Raw genomic sequence first — 20,734 nt, 5'->3', positions numbered from 1 at the left:
AACAGTGGTGTCAGGGGAGATATTTGACAGGCTCAGGAGAACAAACTTCCCCAGTGCATTAGCGGCCTCTGTTTGCTTTACCAACAAGTCCTGTTCCAATGACGAGTGAGTCATCTCTTTGTGAGTGCAGGTCTGAGCTGGAGCTCAGTTTGGCAACATTTCGTTAGCCAGGACTACAAGTTACCAGTGTCCTTGAAAGAATGAAAATCGTAATTTAGTTTGGATTGTGGCCAAAAGAAGACTTTTCACAACTCCTGATCTCCCCGTGTGGCTGATAGACTAAGAGGATGCACAGCCGTCCCTGCTCCTGGTTGCAGGCCTCGGGACCCAGGATGACTTTGGGGGCCCACACCAATTTATAGTGAAAGAAACTTCCAGCTAAGGTTTGAAAGGTGGTGAAGGATACTCTCTCTGGAAGGGTTGGTTCTTACCGGCATCTCTGAGTGTTGGCGGAATGGGGCCATAGAAAAGAAGAGTAGCAGCTTTGGGGCTGGACAGACCTTTGTTTGAATCCTGGCTCTGCTGCCCTCCAGCAGTGACTTTGTGCCTTCCCGAACCTCAGTTTTCTCATCTGTAGAATAGGTTCCATAACACCCATTTGAATCTGGTGAAATTGACAGGAATATTTACATGACAGGTGCCCAATCCAAATCCTGGGCTGTCACATGCCCGGTCCCCTCCCTGTGTGAGGGGTAGCTCCTTTCAGGCCCCCGTCACCCTGATGAAGGACATTGACCCTTGCAGCCCTATTTACCAGAAACAGAGGAAATTTATTGTCATCTTTGTGGCCCACTGCTTGGCATACAGTAGGCACTCGATGTGCGTTGGTTGGTTGAATCTCTGAGTGGCTGAGCCAAGCAAACCACTTAGGAGAATCAAAGCAATGGATGTATAAACCAAACAGTCTGGTTACTCCTCCAGCCCTTCTCAACTGGGCAGACATCTGATTGATGGGTTCACGACGGGCCACAGTAGCCCCCAAACAGCCACTATCAGAATCAGCCTGATGTTGGTCAATTTGGTTATCTGCAGACCTGAGCAGAGTTTACATTTGATTCCCTAAACTAATTTCCCCGAAGTAAAATCACTGGTAAGAGTTCTTTTCACGTTCCTTGTATAAATGTCTATTTAATCACCATCCTGTCTCCAGCACTTCAATAACTTGTACATTTCCCCCTTAATCACTGTTTCAGCTCTGCAAAGAAAAGAGATGGTTGGCTGAAAAGCCTGGGCCATCTGCAGTGGTTAAGCCATATTTTCCCCTGACTGCTCACTTGGACGGAGAACTTCTCAGCTAAGTCCCTTTGGTCATTTGGCACATGCCCTCATTTCACAGAGGAAGATCCCGAGGCCAAAGTCACATGGCTGGTCAGGGCAGTGCTGAGGCTGGCTTGGTCTTCCCGGTGCACCCCCACCTCCCACCCACGCTGCTCCTTCTCCATCCAACGATGCAGCTGTGCATCCAGCTGCATGCACCTTTGCGGTTGTAAGGACTTAGGTTCAAATTCCATCTTTGTCACCTGCTGGTTCTGTGACTCCGGGCAGACTACAGTCTTGCCCTGTGTTACAGTTGCCCATCTGTAAAATGTGAATGATCACACAACCTTTCAGGGTTATTTCGAGAACGGAGATGGCATGCAGTGTGCCCAGCCCGGGCCTGGCGTATCACAGCTGCCCAATGCTATTTGCCTTTGTCCTTCACTCGGATTGCTCACTGCAAGTAATAATAAAGGAAATAGCTCACATTTATTGAGTCCTTTACTTGGTGCCAGAAACTGTTCTAAGCACTTTACATGTATTAGCTCGTTTACTCCTCTTTCTCTAAAGGCAGAAGTATCTTTCTTGCCTCCCTCAAGCCATCCATCCTCACAACTACTGGACTGCCTGGTCTAGCACCATCTCAACCGAATTTGCTGATTTTAAACAATATGTTGCTAAAATGATTTCTTGTTCTGTTGCTGGCTCGGAGCAGCCAGCCTGCTCGCTGTGACAAAGTGTGATGAAACCAAATGCTCTTTCCTTGGTTTTTGGTACCTATGACTAGTCCAAAATCTGGACTCAAGGTTGACCCCGGCAAAAGGGGTAAGAAAGGGGGAAGAGTGCAGGGAGGAGTGGCCCTGATGGAGTGAGGAGTGGGGGTGGGACATGGATGACACAGAGGGGACCCTCCATGGTCTAACAGCCCAAAGTGAAAGAAGTCAGAGATTTGCTACAAAGTTTAAAAACGTAGTTTGGCTACCAGGCATCCATCACAGCATTGCGTTATCAAACCTCTGCTCTCTTCTTCCACAGCGCCTCCGGCCCCTCCCTCCAGATACCCCGAACCACTCTCAGGGCCTAGAAGCCTGTGTTCAATCTCATCGTTTCACATCTCTATACTCACGTTTGTACATGCTGTCCCCTTCTCCCTCCTTCTCTACCTTGGAACTCCTACTTATCCTTCAAGACTCAGTTTACATGTCACCTCCTCCAGGAAGCCACCGGAGGTCCCCAGTCTCACCTGGGTAGTCCTCTAAGCCCACATCTCACCTCTGCACTCTGTACTGGCATCTGTTCACATGTCTCATTCCTCAACGATAATTAATACTAATATTAATAATTAATTATTTAGTTTTATCCCCAGCAGCTAGTACAGACCTTGACATAGAGTTGACACTCAATAAACACTGGTTGATTGAATGAATGAACCAGGAAATGAGCCTATCCCCACTCAGGTAAGTGGTCATGATAAGATAGGATAGTTATATTGAGAATAATTAATATTTGCTACCCCCCCCCAGATACGAGGACTGTGCCAATCTCTTTATCCAAATTATACAATCGCTCTCCTATATTGAGCACCTGCTGATGTGCAGGCGCGGGCAAGCCTCTGCACACGTCTTCGTCCCAGCAGTGTGAGGCAGGCATTATTCCCAGAGGCGCGAGAGTGGGGCGCCTGTCCGAGGTGCACAGCTAGAAAGGGGCAGAGCCAAAGGCCTATGGTAGGTCTGCCTGACACCTTCCCCTGAACCGTGCCTCCCCCCAGAGGGGGTCACTGCTCCTTGTTCTTGCAGCAGACCCTGATTGGCCTCTGTCAGCCCCTGTTCCCAACCCTCGGTCCCTCTCTGGAGGCCCCAGTCCCAGATAGCTTGGCCTCACGGTTCTGTGTCCTGCCCCTTACTGGGAAGTCTGCTTCCCTCTGCCCCCAGGACAACCCCGGAGGGCCAGAGTGTGCGGAGCCCCGAGGTCCACGGCTGGGGCCAGGGAAATAACATGGGCATTCGGAAGCCCATGTTTGGAGCTGCTTTGTCTGGCAGCTAAGTGATTAACCCTTGCACAGCTGTAATAAACAGAGGAGCTGCAAATAAACACACCCTGAATGGATCTGGAGAATAAAACCCAACAGACACACACACACACCTCTTCACAATACTCCTCTCTCCCCTGCCATGTTTATTTCCAGCCGCGAGACTAGCTGGGTGGAAGGAGACTTTGGGGGACAGCTGGCCCATCCCCCCAAAGGCTTCCCCTGAGACCCCATTCTTCACCTGTTGCACTGGTCTCTTAGGGCTTGAGAAGCATAGGTATCTGGGAAGGCACCCTGCTCCCCACTCCCCGCCTCTAATCCAAAAAGGAATAAATGCCCAGAAACTGCCTGGGCATTTCCTTATTAGAAATGCATTCCACTGGTGTTCCCTGGGGAAATTAAGCCAAGCATCTCAGTGCGGGTTTTCCAGGACAACAAGAAGTCTTGGGGGTACCTGGTGAAAGGATTCATTCCCCAGGCCTTTCCTCAACACTTATGTGTCAGCCTCTGTGCCGGGTGCTGGAGAGGTCGGGGAAATCAGACGTGACTCTGGAGGGAGGGACAGACACAGACCAGTAGGTGTGAGGCCTGACACCTAAATGGGGTGGTAGAGGGGTAGAAAGGAGGAAGGCATCAGTTGCTTGGTGATGAGAGGAGGAGAGTGGGGCAGTCAGGACAGGCTCCAAAGCAGAAGAACCCCCAGGGCTGGATGCTGAAAGATGAGTAGTATCTTGAGGCAGACAGAGCAGTGTGTGTGTGTTGGGGGGGTGGCCTGGGGTGGGAGGGCACCGGGAGCACTGACAGCCTCAGAGGAAGCAGACAGCAAGGCAGAGAGCCTTGGGGAGCAGTCGTCCAGCTGTTGCAAGCTGTTTGCAGAGCTTAAGTATGTGGTACCAGAGAGGGTGGGGCAAAAGGCAAGGCAGGGTGCAGGTGCAGAGCCTGAGGACAGCCTGGGATTTTAAGGGGTTTTAAGAGGTGGGATGATATGCTTTGAGCAGAACTTTGGAAAGACTACTCTGGCTGTAGTGCAGGGGATGGATGTCGAGGGGAAGGAGCGCTGAGCTGGAGGCCAACGGACCAGTTAGGAGGCGAATGTCATTTAAAGGCCTACACAGTTTTAAGAGTTCTACCCTCTTTATATATATGCATATGCACATCTGTCTGTCTATCTGTCTATCTATCTATCTACCATCTATCTATCATCTATCTATCTATCCATCCATCCATCTACACACAACAAATATGGTGTATTTGTTACCTCCACTAGATGGAGTAGGAAACTAAAGAACAGAGAGGCTAAGCCACTTGTGCAGAGGGCACACAGTAAGTGGTAGTCTCAGGATTTGAACCATCCGTGCAGCGTGAGCCTTCCTGCTCTTACCCAATACCCTAGAGTGCCACTCCACCAAAGACAACAAAGGTGTGAGTCAGGGTGGCGTAGTTAGAGGAATATACTCCTGATGGGCCTGCTCTGTATTTGATGCTCTCCTGAAAGAGCTTCTGGCTTCCACAGAGAAAGGGGTGCAGCCTTTAATTCTGAGATCCTTGGAAAAAACTACAGCAAAAATGTTAAGGGGTTGGAAAGTCCCTGGGCAGGGTCATGATAGAAAGCCACCAGGGGTCACTAGAGTCTCCAGGGACACATACTTGGGGAATGGAGGTATTTGGTTTGCTTGGGGCAGGGGGTGTGCCTGCAAGCTCTTCAGATGAAGGAAGGCAGGGTACAGGCAAGCAAAAGAAGGGTGTGCCCCAGTGGGAAGGGTCCTGGTTGCTTCAACTCATGGCCACCTCTGTTGGGGAGATTGAGGTCAGGTGGCTCCTGGAGGTGCCGTATGCTTGCAGGCAGAGGTGGGTCAGGCCCCCGTATCATGAGGCCAAGGTTATGACTAACTGCACCCCCTGGGGCGGCTCCGCTTGCCACTCTCCCAGCCATGCTCCGAGGAGAGAGGGGAGCTGGTGGGGTGGTAGAGGGCAATGGTCCTACGCAGAGATCTTCTAATAGAAGAGAGGCCCCGGCTCAGAGAGGGAGGCTACATGTGGCTTCTGTGTAACACATCTGATGGTTTGCAAAGCTGGACTTTCAACTTACTGGTGCTGAGCTTTGGACAGCATTGTGGAGCCTCATTTTCCTCATCTGTAAAATGGGAATAAAACTCCTCCCTAACGCAGGGTTGTGGGAACGTCCAACGTGAATACTGGCTGCTAGCACGCAATTCTGCACACTTGTAGAGCCATCGTTGGATGTGCATGATTCTATTTGGTGGGCCATGTTGCACAACTTGAAGCTGAAGCCAGGGGTTCAGCTAGTTGAATATAACATTGAACTTCAGCCCAACTTTAGGGGCTGCTAGGTAGTGGTCAGCTAAACAATAAACAAGGCATTGCTAGGCTCATTCCTTCACCTTTGTAGAACTCAGCATTGTGTTTGACATCTGAGAGGGGTCATTTAGAAGCACTCATTAGCAGCATCGGCTTGCTGAAGCAGACAGGGGCGCCACTAGGTAGGGATTCCTCTGAGGCAGGCTGAAAAGCCCAGAAAACAAGGGATGTTTGGGGAATGGATAAGTCAGGGCTTTTCTACATAAAGCAATGCAAAGAGAGCAAGACTGAAGCCACGGTCACCATACTAGACAAGGATGAGCCCAATTAGCCAATCAGAGGCCTGGCCTGACAGGCATCTGGGCAAACACCTGTTGGAAAGGTAGCATCTCTTTACCACCACAGGAAAAGCTTGGTCAGATACAAGACTGTCAGGAGCGAGGCTAAAGGGTTGCTAAAATCATCATCAGAGCATGACAAATAAACACACAGCCCACCTTCCCCGCACTAGTGGAAAACCCAAACCCACCTCAGGGGCGTATACACACGAATGACTGGACAGGCTGGTGCAACGCTGGGGCTTGGCACCAGAACTCCTCCAAGGCAGACTGCACAAAGCAGATACCTTCTGTCTGACAGCTGCATTATCCAGACCCATGGCGTGGGGGAACCAGCACAGCAAATGGTTTACAAACACCCCCCAGCCCCCCACCAGGGCACAGCTTCTCCTGGCCCCTGCTGTTCGCATCAGTATCTCTCCGAGGCTGCTTTCCCCACTGCAGGGGGCTGGCTCCTCTAGCCCAGGACCCACACTCACCTCGCGCGGTCAAGGATCCCACGGATGCCCACAACTGCTTAATTCCCCCGGATGCTTAAGACAGAGCTTTTAAAAGGCAGCAGAAGGGGCTGCCGAGTTCCCCACCTAACCAGCTACAGTTTCAGTGTTGGTTCATATTCTGGGCGTTTCCTCCAAAGTCCCCCTAGATTCCAAGTGTTTTGGAACTCAGGCATAAGCTGCTTAGAGCAGTGCGATTCTGCTGATGGTCCCTTTTTGAAGAGCTTCCTGTGGGTTTTCCCAAAGACAACAAACCCCCAAGTAAGAGGTGCTTCTCTCTTGTCCCATCCCTTCACCACAGACCTGTGGACCAGGGGGTGAGGTCCGGGACAAAGAGGGCTAGCATTCACAGAGGGGACCATGAAGAGCAGAGCCAAGGGTCTGGGGGCTGACACTGGAAGGGAAGAGGCCGGGACAGGTGAGCAAGGTCACTCCTCCTACAGTTGTGGCCAACTTCCCACGACCTGGAGGACAAGGCTCAGGGGACCTAAGAGTGGGGTCCGCCTTGGCATCCTGGAATGATGTCACCTCACCAGCAAGCGGCCTGGTGTCCTACCCTGGGGGGCGGGGAGGGCCCACTGACTCCGGAGCGTGGGGGGGAGCGCAGGGAGCGGGTTCGCGCAGAGGGCAACTCACGGAGGAGAAGTTGTGCGGGCCGCAGAGCTCGCCGCGGTACTTGCAGGAGAGCAGCATGTCCTCGAGCTGGTGGCCCAGGCGGTCCATGAAGGCGGCGCTGATGCCCTCGAAGTGGCGCGGCGGCAGAAAGAGGCGGAAGTCGGCCAGCTTGCGGAACCACTGGCGGCGCGGCTCGTCGCCCCGCAGCAGCTCGCTGACCAGCGGGCGTGCGGTGCGGTTGGGCAGCAATAGCCCGAGCCAGTGGCCGGCGTAGTAGAGGTCCCCCTTGGAGAGGCGCGGGAAGCGCAGAGGGTTGTTGTTGCACACGGTGACAGCGGGGAAGGGCAGCTGGCGACTCCACTCGCGGTGCACGCGCGTGTGCGACGGAAAGCTGAGCCAGTAGAGCAGGCGGTTCGAGGACCAGGACAGCAGCAAGCCGAGGGACGTGCAGAAGGCCAGCACCCACAGCGCCCGCCGCTGGAAGGAGCCCCCCGCCGCCGTGCGCCCGGCGCACATGTGCCGCAGCCCGTGCAGTTTAGCGCGGCTCAGCGACGGCCGCCCCCTGCGGGGGCCCCCTGGCCCCTGCAGCGCCCGCTCGCGCTCGCCGCCCCTGTCGGCCCGGGGCTGCCCGGCCGCCGCCACCGCCGCGGGCGCCGGCTCCTCGCGGGCCATGCGGAAGCGTCCCGGGCCGGTGAGCGCGGCCGCGGGCAGCCGGGCTCCGCCGCTCCGGCTCATTCATTCAGCCCGCGGCTGGCGGCAGCGGCGGCGGCCCCGGCCGGGCGGAGCCGCCATGGGAGTCCGCAGCAGCAGTGGAAGCAGCAGCAGCGGCCGCCGCGCGCAGCCCGAGCCAGGGAAGCGTGCGCCGGAAAGGAGCTCCGGTGGCGCGGCATGCCCGCCGGGCGCCGCCGCCGCCGCCTCCGCGGGCGCTCGCCCGGGACTGAACGCTGCTTCGGCCCCGCCGCCCCTGGCCCTGGCCTCTCCCGAGCGCCTCGCGGGCTCTCCGGGCCCCTAGTCTTCCTGCAGAGCGCCTGGCCCGGCCGCTACCTCTAGAGGGGCCCCACCGGGCGCCGCCTCTCCCGTTCCCAGGCGCTGCGCCCGCCTCCCTTCGTCTTGGACCTCGGGGGACCCTGCGCCGAGTCCCCCTGCTCCGCCTAACCCCAGCTTTTACGCTGGTCCGCGGAGAGCAGCCACTCGGCCACCATGCCTGATGTGGACATCCCCAAGGGCCCCGCCAGACCAGCCCGTAGCCCAGCGGTGCTGGGACCCGGGAGGGAAGGCGCCAGGGAACGAGCGCCCCCAGAGGCGCACCGCGGCTCGGGCGCCGCGGGTGGGGTGGGTGTGTACCGGGGCGAGGGGTCGCTCAGCCCGCTGCTGCGCTCTTCTCCTTCCCTGCGAGATCCGTTCACTGCTCCTCGGGCTGCGCTCGGCCGAGACCCTCCAAGGCTCCCCTAAGTCCCGCGCCCGAGCCCTGCGTGCGACGCGCCCGCTCTCGCCCGGGGCTGGGGGCTTCTCGGGGCGTCCTGCGGGAGGCTGCTTGCTGCTGGGCCCCTTCCGGGCTGCTGGCCAGAGCAAAGTGTCGCTTCTCCCCTCGACTCTCCGGGGTGTCTCGAGTCTCCAGAAAAGCCTGGCCTCGCTGTCCGCCTGACTGTTCTTCTCCCTGCCCCGGCGGCGCCAGGAGCTGGGGACTGCGGAGCCCCGGCTGCACCTCTCGGCGGGGTGATCCGGGCTCGCTGCTCCGCGCGTCCTTCTCTCAAGACTCCAAGCCGGCGGCGGCGGCGGCGCTCCTCTCCCGGTTGCCCGGCCCTCCTCGGGCCCCGGGCGAACTTGGGCAGCGGCCGCGCGACGCTGGCGCGGCTGGGCTTCGCGCACCTGCTCCTCAGCTCGCTGGCCCCAGGGCTCCGGGCGGGCGGGGCGGCGGCGGCGAGAGCGCTGTGCGCTCCTGAAGACGCGGTGCTGACGCGCCCGGCTCCTCCTCGCTGCATTTTAATTCCTGGCCACTGTGGCCGCTGCACACCGAGCGGGAAGCGTCTTGCTGGAGTCGGCCGCCGGGTGGGGGAGGCACTACACAGATGTGCCCGGGTGTGCGGGCTTGTGGGAGAGATGTGGGGTAGAACCGTTGCGGGGCCATGTGTAGTAAGTGTGAGAACACTTCAGACTGGGAGACGGGCTGTACAGAGAGTGAGCCGCTGTGTAGTGTGGGCATGTGAACAAGTGTGTGTGTGGGGGTGTCACGCGCTGAGTGTGGGTAGGTTGTGCGTGTGTATGTGTGAACGGGTATTTCTGTGTATCTCGTGCATGTGAGCTTATTTGCAGATGCTGTACTGTGGCTACCTGAGTGGGTGTGATGTGTGTGGGAAAGGGTGCCTGAGATGGTGTGTGTGTTCTGTGTGCGTGCGTATGTGTGCACTTGGTGGTGGGTCTGAATGGGCGTGTTGGTGTGCAGTTGCATAGCAGGGTTCCTGGATGTGGTGTGTGGTTGGTGTGTTTTGTGTGTGTGTTTGGGTGTGTGGTGTGTAGTATGTGTTGAGGTGCTGGGTGGGGTGACTGGGCCTCTGGCCAGGTGGGCTCTGCCTCTTAGGAGCTTCCCAGGTGTGCGCCCAGCACTGGGCTGGAAGGGTCTGCTGCTGAGCCCTGGAGCGGTCAGCCCGCACAGCTCTCCCAGGAAGGCAGGAGAGGGGGGTGTGACTTCCTAGGACAGGAGGCTCCATCTCTGCCATTCTCACACCTGGGATCCTACAGTGTGAGGGCTGATGATGTCTCCATTCCCTCCTGGGCAGGTTCAGGGGCTCCCACTAACCCGCGGGCACTTTGGGGCGTTTTTCTTTAGCCTTTGTAATATTCCACTTCGGTGCGTTTGGGAGGATGGATGAAGCACATAGTATTCTGCTAGCTCCATTTCACAGGTGAGACTAGGGAGGCCAAGTACAGGGCCAAGGTCATACAGCCTGCAAGTGGCAGATTGCGATTCTGCACCCAGGTCCTCAAAGCCCTGGCTCTTTCTACTGCACCCCATGGCCTTACAGTTTGCACTCTCTGGGCCAGGTGCCTTGAGGGCAGGGCTGGAATCCTGCTCCCGCAGCTGCCTGGCTACATGTGGTGCACAGCGGGTCTCCACCCAGGCCTCAGATTGACCCCCTGAGGCCTCAATGGGAGAGGTGACACTTCATTCAGCCCCATCACTCCATGGGATAAAGGAGCTTTCCAGACATTTTCCAGAGACTGAATTTTGATGGGGGTTGTGGGGCGGGGTAGAGATGGTGTGAAAGGATCCCAAAGGTGGGGGGGCACTCAGTGAAGTAGGGGGGATTTTGGGGGCTGGGCCTGGAGAGGAATTTCACCTACTTTGTGATGACTATTAGCAGTGCTGCACAGATCTGTTGAGTGAGACTCGAGTATCTGAGTGGTGCTGTCTGGGCTTTCCCTCCTCTCTGACCTGGAGGGCATCCTGTCAGCAGGCAGCTCCCTGCATCTGGTCTCTGGAGAAGAGGACGTCTGAGCCCCACTCCTCTTCATTCACCCCTGCACACACACACTACACACACACACACACATCTGGACACCTTTCTCATTCACCAGCAGAAAAAGCTAGTGAAGTGGGTTTTTCTATTTTGGATTCGGTTCCTTGGAGCTGTCTGTTGCTGGCTTTGCGGGGAAGGCTCTGAATCTGCCAGTTTTGTGAGGCTTCTACCAGAGGCTCACACACCGGTGCTTCCAGCCTGGTCCTAGTGGTCCTGTGGGTTGCCACAGTGACGCACATCCCCAGCTAACGTGGGGAGACCTTGTGAGCTCAGTGCAATTGTTAAAGAAGCAGCCAGGACAAGCACATAACATCTTCCAGAGTCCTAACTCTGGGCTGGCACGGAGCTCTGTCTAAACCTTTAGGACGTTCTATGTTTCTGCTGTGTTCAGCTGCTGGGGGCCGTTTCTTTCCTGGCAGTTTCCCTCTTTAAATGTACACCTGCTGCTGTTGGTTGCCTGTCTTCTGTGCCTTGGGTTTTCCTGTTAATTCTCCAGATGTGTTGTTTTTCCAGAGAGAGGAGGGGTATCCTGCAGAGGCTCCCAGGGTCTTGGCACAGAAATCCCGAGGTAGACACAGGGGGATGGCTAGTGACCCTATGCAAGGATCGATGGTTCTCTCTGTGGCGCACATATGTAGTGAGTTCCCCACGGACCAATACTTTCTCTACCCTCCCGGACCAATACTTTCACCACCCCAACAAAGTCTACTCTTTCTTCAAGCCCTAGCTTAAGCATCACCTCCCAGGAAACTGGACCCCTCATGGCCCTTGCAGTAGTACCTTGTTACTGTGTGTGTCCAGGCTTTCCTTCTGGACATGAACCCTTTGAGGACAGGGACTACACCTCATTCATGTTTGTGTCCCTACTTCTTAGCACAGTGTCTGGCACATTGACGAAACACACTGAGACAGGGGGAAGGGAAAAGGACTAGGATTTCTTGAAAATTTCTGTATGCCAGGCATTGAACTGGGCATGCAAACATATTTAGTCCCTCACTCCAACCCTGCAAGGGAGGAATTTTTGGTCTTTTTACATTTGTGAACCAAGGGCTCAGAGAGCAGGAATTGAACTCAGCTCTAACTCATTCCAAAGTCCAAGATTCTCCCTTTCCACCATGCTTCTCGCAAAAGTATAATGATAAATAATAATAAACACACAATAAAATAAATACAGAACTTCCTAAGCGCTAGGGCCTGTTTGAAGTTACTTACACTAAAAACAAGTGTTCTAAGTGTTCACTGCTCAAAATAATTGCATGAGGTAAATACTTTTATTTTTGGTACTTCAAAGAAGAGGAATCCTAACCACAGAGAGGTTGAGCTACTCACCCTAAGCCACACAGCCCCTGAATCCAGGCAGTCTGACTCCAGCCCCCCGTGCTCTCAAACCCTACCCCTTACCATGTGAATTTGCTTTCCTGTCCTGGAAGCCTCACTTGGCCAGAAAAACAGATTTGCGAGGCAATGCATGAGCTGACCCACATAACCTCCCCACCAAGAAATTAGAATTTAGCATTGTGATTTCCCAATTTCAAGAAAATCGCTCTTTTCTTGTTTATCTCTAAAACATCTGTTGCTCCACACCTGGCATCTTGGCCTTTCCTTCTGTGTGATGTTTGCATGTGGTGACAGCAAGGCCCACTTCCCGGCCGGCCAGCCCACCTTCTGGTATGTGACTACCCCCACTAATTATAAACTCTTTCTCACATCAAACAAGTTTGTTGCGAGGGGGAGGTCAATTTAAGCAGATGTGATTTTTCTGTTTTTATAATCCAATTTTTGGAGCTGACACTTGCTAGCTTGATCAGGCTTCTTGGGGGCCCCCAAATGTTCCTTTTTACCCTTAATCCCTGCTACTCAGGGGCCCGGCATTGGAAAGTGTCTGAGAGGCCACCCAGCCCTGCTCCCTACCTGCTACAGGAATCCCTCCTACACACGCCTTCAGGAACAGTCCACTGGTAACCAGTTCTATTCTGGAACATCTGGCAGTGTTTGAAGCTTCTTCCTTTCATCGGCTTGGAATCTGTCGTTTTGTTCATTTCTCCCATTTCCCCTATTTATCTCTGGAGACCCACACAACTAAGTTTGATCTTTCTTGCACATGTGAACCCTTCAAAATACTTTACAGAAGCAGAGTACATCAATGCTGAAAGGGGTTCCAGCAGTCGGCCTTCCTAGCAAATTCTTCAAGGTAAGTCTTTTCTTCTCAGGCGAAATGTCACCAGTTCCTACAATGGTTTCTCCCATACTTGCTGCCCTTGAAGTGGGATCTTGGAGGTCAACATCCTTAAAATGTGACCACTGAGCCCTGCAGAGCCCTTTACTCTGGACTTGGTCCTTCCAGGCCCTAATCTTCCTTCTGATGGCTGTGGGTTCTTATTTGCCCTCTTACCACTGAGAGGTACTGGACATGGTGGGTGGGGAGAGGGGACTGTAACAATAGGTTCTTGGTGGCCTTGCTTAGAATGCCAAGTGTGCTTTCTTTTAGGACTCCGCTGCTCATGGTAATGAGTCAATACGACCTTTAGTACTAGAGTTCACAGATCTTATGGGGCAGGTGGGCTTTTGTAGGTCTGCCTGTGCACCCAAATCTGTTTTTCTCTTTCTTTTTCCATCTCTGTACTGACCTTGGCTCTCTGTCACTCTGCCTCCCTCTCCTTACCCCTTCTTTTTTTCTCCTTTCTTTTTCTTTCCCCTTTCTATTCTCTGGACCTCTGCCTGAAACCCACTGGTCCTATCTGATACCTCCTTAGTTTGTGCTACTGGTGGCCTCTATGGTGGCCGTCATAGACGTGGCTGCAGTGTCACAGGACCTGAGCAAATGTCCAGTGGTCATGATAGGGATTCCTGCACTGGTGAAAAGAGCAAGGAGGACTTCTTCACCAGGGTCTTAGCCCATTGCCCAATCACTTTTCCCTCCCACCCCTCCCACCCTCCACCATGAGGCTGTCATTGGAGTGGCTGGTCCATATTACCTTTCCCATGCTTCAGCATGTCCACTGCTTTTCCCACTCAGTGCACAGCCTTCTTGTATTACACTTGACTTCTAGTTCTCTCTTTTTCTGGGCTTTTTCTTAGACTCACCAGATTATCTATATCTATCTATCTATCTATCTATCTATCTATCTATCTATCTATCATCTATCTATCATTTCTATCTATCTGTTTTGCCCTTTTGGCCATCCTCATTTCACTAGAATTCAAAGTCTCAGCTGCCCATCCTTCACCAGCACTAAATTTCAGGGGGCAAGAGGGCCCACAACCACCAGAGAAAGATCAGGGGCTGGAAGGACAGGTCCAGAGTAGAGGGCCGATAGGCTCATGCTCTGCAGGGCTGGAGGGAGCTCTGCTGAAGCCCATTGCTCCACACTGAATTGTAAATCCTGAGAGCTGGGAGCTGGATATTGAATCTAATTTAACCCCTTCACTCTCAGGGGATGAAGCTGAGGTCCAGAGAGGGGAAAGGCTTGCTATAAATCATACAGATTGGTACTGAAAAATGCAGAACCAGAATCCAAATTCCAACTTCCAGTTCACTCTTTGCTCACCCTAGGAAATAACTTTTTAAAAATCCATTTTGAAATCAGTAATGTACTCACATGGTTCTAAAAGGACAAAAGAATAGAGTCTAGATGGACTCTGAAAAACAAACTGAGGGTTCTAGAGGGGAGGGGGATGGGAGGATGGGTTGGCCTGGTGATAGGTATTAAAGAGGGCACATTCTGCATGGAGCACTGGGTGTTATGCACAAACAATGAATCATGGAACACTACATCTAAAACTAATGATGTAATGTATGGGGATTAACATAACAATAAAAAAATTAAAAAAAAAAGAATAGAGTCTAGTATAAAGTCCCTCTACCACTTCCCCTCCCTCAGCCACTTATTTTTCCTCCCTGGAGGCAACTAAGGCCATCCATTTGTTGTATAATCTATTAGAGGTACTTCGTGAATATACATATGTGCGTTTAGCCTCCATATGTCCCCTTTTCTTACACAAATGGTTGCATTCTGTGAATACCATTTACTAGAGTAATTGTAGTCCATGTTCTTCATACTTTCCCCCCTGTATTTTCAGTTATTTTATGGTTGCCTTCCTCTGACACCTCATTCCAACTTCTGTTATTTTCTTCAACTTCTCATTTCACATCGTCCTGCTCTCCCATCCAACAAGGACAGAGGGTCCTATTGACAGGATGGTACACAGAGCTTGCCATTTTATTATCAGATTTTTCATTAACTCTTTGCTAGATACACTGGTGGATGGAAGCTCTTGTGGAGATCATCTCAAACAGCAGGTAATGCAAAGATATTTGCATTTGCCTCTGAAGAGTATTACGAGGTGTATATTTTACTTAGACTAATTATAACACACACACACACATTGAGTGCCCTGAGCATATAGCTCTGGTTGGTTTTGGGAGGTGACCCAAACGTGCACTGGGTGGCAGAGAAAACCAGTTTGGGATTCAGAATTTTCTGTGACGAATATATAGAGTGGGTAAAACAAACCCACAGAGAGAACCACAGGGTGTCAGTGCCTCATGATCTTAATGACCATGTAGCTAAACTTAGGAGAAGAAATTGATGTACAGAGTTCAACAGCTTGCCCCTGTTCACTGGGAAGTTGATCTGATGATGGAGATGATGATGGTGATGATGATGATGGTGGTGATGATGATGATGGCGGTGATGATGGTGGTGGTGTTGGTGATGATGGTGATGGTGGTGATGGTGATGATGATGGAGATGATGATGGTGATGATGATGATGGTGGTGATGATGATGATGGTGGTGATGATGATGGTGGTGTTGGTGATGATGATAATGGTGGTGATGGTGATGATGATGTTGATGATGATGATGGTGATAATGTGGTGGTGTTGGTGATGATGACAGTAGTGATGATGCTGGTGATGATGATGGTGGTGATGATGATGATGGTGATGATGTGGTGGTGGTGTTGGTGATGATGACACTAGTGATGATGATGGTGGTGGTGATGATGGTGATGTCAATGGTGATGATGGTGGTGATGGTGATATTTGATAGCTGACATTGGTTGAGCACTATGTGTGAGGCACAGTGCTCAATGAACATGTGCTAACTCACATAAACGTCACAGCAACCCTATGAGATATGTGCCACCAGTACAGCTCTTCTACATAGAGGAAACCAAGGCAAAGATTGAATAAGTAACTTGTCCAGACAATGGTTAGACTGAAACCTAGGAATTTGGGCTCTAGAGTACAAGGTCTTAATTAAGTTGGTTGTAATTAGCTGAAAGTGATAACTGTACAGCTATTTATTAGGCACCCAGAGCATGTCAGGCGCTGTCTTTGGCACTGGGAACATGATGTCTATTCACATTGGTCTCTACCTCGGCTTACAGTCTAGTGAATGACATGGGTAAAGAATAGATAATTTTAAAGGCATGATAAATGTTATGCCAGAGATGAGCACAGTGTACTGAGAGGGTCCAGAGGAGGATTTCCCCTAAATTAGTCTGGGGTTCTCACCATACACCTTCCCAGTTTTCCACTTTATTTCTCCATTTTTTTTCACATTCTCACCCCACCTCATGGAGAACATTGTGACTCTACCTCCAGGGATGAATCTTGGCGACAGGATCTGAGACCAGAGGCCATGCTAGGACAGCCCCATGTTGAGGATGCTCTGATCCATGACACTCACAATGTCCACATCCACATCCTCCTCCTGACGTGGGTTTTTGTGTTCCCAGTGGCGTCTTGTTGACTTGTGACATTTACTTTCTAAGCTTAGGCCACCAAAATAATCAGTCTCCTTCCCATAGCTTCATTTACCTATCATTGGCTTATTCTGGGTTTAGGCTTGAATAACTGGGCCTTGGTTGTAATACTGGCCATAAAGTTAGCAGAGCAATGGAGCTTTGCACACTTTTCTACCCAATTTCCCCTCCCATACACATAACAAAACTCTCATTAAAATTGTTAAGCATAATAACCTTCTCCAGTAGTTACCATCCACTCATATTATGAAAGGCATGCAGTTAAAATAGGATTTAATGAAATATAAAACCCCAGGTACAATTAGGCATATTACTCACAATTCCTTGACTATCTCCTTAACTGTTTTTGGCCATGACTTAATCCTACCCTGGCTCTCACCTCTCCTTCAGGGAGCACTAAGTAACCAGCTCTGAATCTGTCTTGCAGGAAGACCCTCTGCAGTGACTCAGATTTTTTTTTTTTTAATTTTATTATGTTATGTTAGTCACTATACAATACATCATTAGTTTTTGATGTAGTGATCCACATCCATTGTTTTCGTATAACACCCAGTGCTCCATGCAGTACGTGTCCTCCTTAATACCCATCACTGGGCTAACCAATCCCCCCTCACCCCTCCTCTAAAACCCTGTTTGTTTCTCAGGTCCATAGTCTCTCATGGTTCATCTCTCCCTCCAATTCCCCCCGCCCATTTTTCCCTTCCTTCTCTTAATGTCCTCCATGTTATTCCTTATGTTCCACAAATAAGTGAAACCATATGATAATTGACTTTCTCTGCTTGACTTATTTCGCTTAGCATAATGTCCTCCAGTCCCATCCATGTTGATGTAAAAGTTGGGTATTCATCTTTTCTGATGGCTGAGTAATATTCCATTGTATATATGGACCACATCTTCTTTATCCATTCATCTGTTGAAGGGCATCTCGGCTCTTTCCACAGTTTGGCTATTGTGGACATTGCTGCTATGAACATTGGGGTGCATATGGCCCTTCTTTTGCAGTGACTCAGATTTAAGGCCAGGTTGATTTGTCAAAAGCCTCCGTCCAGGCTGCTTTTCCTCCTAGCCACAGCTTTCCCCTGTCTCAGCCACTAGCGGTGTGTTTACTCACTTTCCCTTATAAATGATCTGGCCAAACCACTACCTCGGGTTTCTCTACTCCTAGTTTATCTTGCCTGTCTACCCACCAGAGGAGCAGAAAGGACATTCTTTGGCAGCCATGTGGATCTATGTGATTATCTAAACAGAAGACAGGAAGAGAACGGCAGGACAGGGAAGGTAGGATAAAGGAAGGGAAGGGGAGGGGAGGAGAGGGGAAGATGGGGGAGGAGAGGATAGGAAAATAGCACAGAGTACCTACCACATACTATTATGTGCACCATATAATGATTCTTCATGACAACTCTCCCAGGTGGGTAATATTATTCCCACTTTATGGATGGGGACATAGAAACATTTTCTTTCCAATCCCGTTCTCTCTGTTGCTGGTTTAAGCACAGCTTAAGCCACAGTAACAGCCATAATCACATAATGCAACCATTCACTGAGCTAGATATCAGGTACTGGATGAAGCCTCATTTTCCAGATGAAGAAAATGAAGCTCAGAGAGGTGAAATCACTTGCCTAGGGTCACAGAGTGCAGAGCCAGGATTCCAACCTAGGTCTGACTCTAATGTGTTGGTAATTATTAGAAAAGCAGGAAATTGGGAGTTTAGAAGGAGAAAAAACAAAGTGGGTGGCAGCACAATTCAGAATTTTGCAAAAATCTTTGGGGAGATGAAGGAAGTGAAAACAGAAGCTAGGTTCTCATTATCTGTTGTGCATCTGGAGCTATGCTCTTCCTAGCTTCTGTGATGGGCAGAGCTAAAACTATACAAGCCTAGTGATTGGAAGCACCCATGGGTATAAGTGTCAGGCTAAGCTAAGTAAGTTAGAGAAGGCCACACAAAATATTTCCTCTCTCAACATCCAAATGACCTTGCATGCTGAGAGCCACCACATGGCCACAAAGTAGGAACTCACCTTTACAAACCATGGGTTTTCAGTCTATCTGCCTGTTTCTTTCCCTCTCTCCTCTCTCCCTCCTTCCCTCCCTTCCTTCCTTGCTTCCTTCCTTCCTTCCTCCCTTCCTTTCTTCCTTCCTTCCTTCCAGACCTCAGCCTTGGTTTCTCCTTTTGAATCAATATTTCCTTAGACCAACAGTGTTTAAATTTACTCACTTAATATTTCCCAGCAGCCTACAGCACTAACACACAACATTAGATTCAAAACAGTTTTCTGAAAGTGCTTGGAGTTATAAAGGCAAGTTCATAAGCTTGATGTGTAATAAAAGCCATGAAACAGTTCATACCCTTTCATCTGGCAAGCCCACATCCTAGTGGGTTCCCTAAGGAAATAACCCAAAAGCAAAGAAAAAGTACAAAGTTATTCACAGTGAGGATCTTCATGATAGAGGGAAAAAAACAAACAAAATTAAGAAAAGTTCACATGCCCAACAATAAGGAGAATGGCCAAACAAACTATGGTGATTCAATGTCATTGGAAAATGATGTCATTAAAAAAAAAGACGAGGACAAGGATGCCAATGTGTTGAGTTAGATATGAAATAGTGTTGAATAACAAGATCTGAGCACAAAGGGCACACCCACCTAATCACCTCTTGAGGGAAGCATCTCTTCGCACATGAAAAATAGAACTAGGACAGACAAGGTTTACTAACAGATAGGCTCTTTTGGTAAAGTTACATAGATTTTAGACAAACTAAACCCAAGCAAGCTTGCCAGAACCACGCTTGGAAAGAAGGCACATGGGAAGCAGAAAGTTTTCTCTTTCTATGAAGTGGTATCACTGGGTTTTGGGCACTGGAGCCCTGGACCTCTTGGTCAACTTCACCTCCCCACCCCAGCACTCACCAGTGAAAGTGAGCCACAGAGGTGGCCGTGATGTGGCTGGCTACAATCATCCTGAACCCTGTCCAATCTGGCATTGTCCTCATGGCTTCTGACTCCTGGGTCCCCCTGTCTTTGCATTATCAGGCTCCTCCAGGACCTCCAACTTAGTCTCAGTCCCAGTGATGACTTAGTGATAGATGTTCTGTGACCAAATAGTGACCCCTAATAAAAACTATCTCAGAAGCTAAACTGTCCTCAATAAAGGAGAGGTCTTTGGGTGAGGATTGCCTCTGAGGTGTTGCTTCCCTTGTGTCCTTTCTGCTTGCTGTGTCTCCATCATCTATCTGTTCCCAGTCTCTGCTTAATGACCTTACTCTGACTTGTGATCAAACTCTTGGCTGGACAACTTGGTTTGATGTATTTGACTCTGGCTGGATCTGAACAGTGTGAAGGGCTTGAGTATTTCCTCCAACTACAATCATGCTTTCGTCTTTAACTATGGTTGGAATTCTGCTTGGTCTTAACACCCATAATACTCTAATTTCTAGGTTAGAGGCAGTGCAGGGAGATAAGGAAGAATACATTTTTTAAAAAATTTTTTATTGTTATGTTAATCCCCATACATTACATCACTAGTTTTAGATGTAGTGTTCCATGATTCATTGTTTGTGCATAACACCCAGTGCTCCATGCAGAACGTGCCCTCCTCAATACCCATCACCAGGCTAACCCATCCTCCCACCCTCCTCCCCTCTAGAACCCTCAGTTTGTTTTTCAGAGTCCATCGTCTCTCATGGTTCGTCTCCCCCTCCGATTCCCCCCCTTCATTCTTCCCCTCCTGCTATCTTCTTCTTTTTTTTTCTTAACATATATTGCATTATTTGTTTCAGAGGTACAGATCTGTGATTCAACAGTCTTGCACAATTCACAGCACTCACCATAGCACATACCCTCCCCAGTGTCTATCACCCAGCCACCCCATCCCTCCCACCCCATCCCCCACTCCAGCAACCCTCAGTTTGTTTCCTGAGATTAAGAATTCCTCATATCAGTGAGGTCATATGATACATGTCTTTCTCTGACTTATTTCGCTCAGCATAACACCCCCCAGTTCCATCCACATCGTTGCAAATGGCAAGATCTCATTCCTTTTGATGGCTGCATAAAAGGAAGAATACATTTGAGCAGTTTAAGCAGTCACAATGCATGTCACAAAATCCATAATAATAATAATAATAGCCTTAATTAATTGAGGCTAGTAATGTGGTAGGTCTGGGAACTTTGCATACATTATCTCATTTAATCCCCACAGTAATCTGAGTGAAGTACATAGATATTATGATTTCTATTTATGCCAAGGAGGAATTTGAGGCTGAGAAATAGCAAGTGAATTGCTGAAGGTCAAAATCAGGTTTTGCTGAAGTCAAATCCTGTCTTTCCCTGGCATCCCCACCCTCCTGCCATTATACTCTATAGTCTTCTAGGCACTAAAGATATT

General features: G+C 50.5%; 1 protein-coding gene across 2 annotated transcripts in view; it reads right to left on the bottom strand.

Moving 5' to 3' along the window:
• The window catches only part of ASIC2 (acid sensing ion channel subunit 2), a 1,151,688-nt gene that overhangs the window by 308,416 nt on the left and 822,538 nt on the right, over positions 1–20,734 (bottom strand). Inside the window, exon 1 of one of the 2 annotated variants that reach the window (XM_032428762.1) lies at positions 7,077–7,790. The exons of the other annotated variant lie outside the window; for it this stretch is intronic. Coding sequence (XP_032284653.1) covers positions 7,077–7,790 — 714 coding nt within the window. Of the gene's footprint in view, positions 1–7,076; positions 7,791–20,734 lie in introns of those variants that run through there. 2 annotated transcript variants of the gene reach the window in all.

The sequence above is a fragment of the Phoca vitulina genome, unplaced genomic scaffold (assembly GCF_004348235.1).
Source record: "Phoca vitulina isolate PV1807 unplaced genomic scaffold, GSC_HSeal_1.0 scaffold40, whole genome shotgun sequence".
Taxonomy (NCBI): domain Eukaryota; kingdom Metazoa; phylum Chordata; class Mammalia; order Carnivora; family Phocidae; genus Phoca; species Phoca vitulina.
The sequence above is the reverse complement of the archived record's forward strand: the minus strand, read 5'-3'. Positions and strand labels throughout refer to the sequence as shown.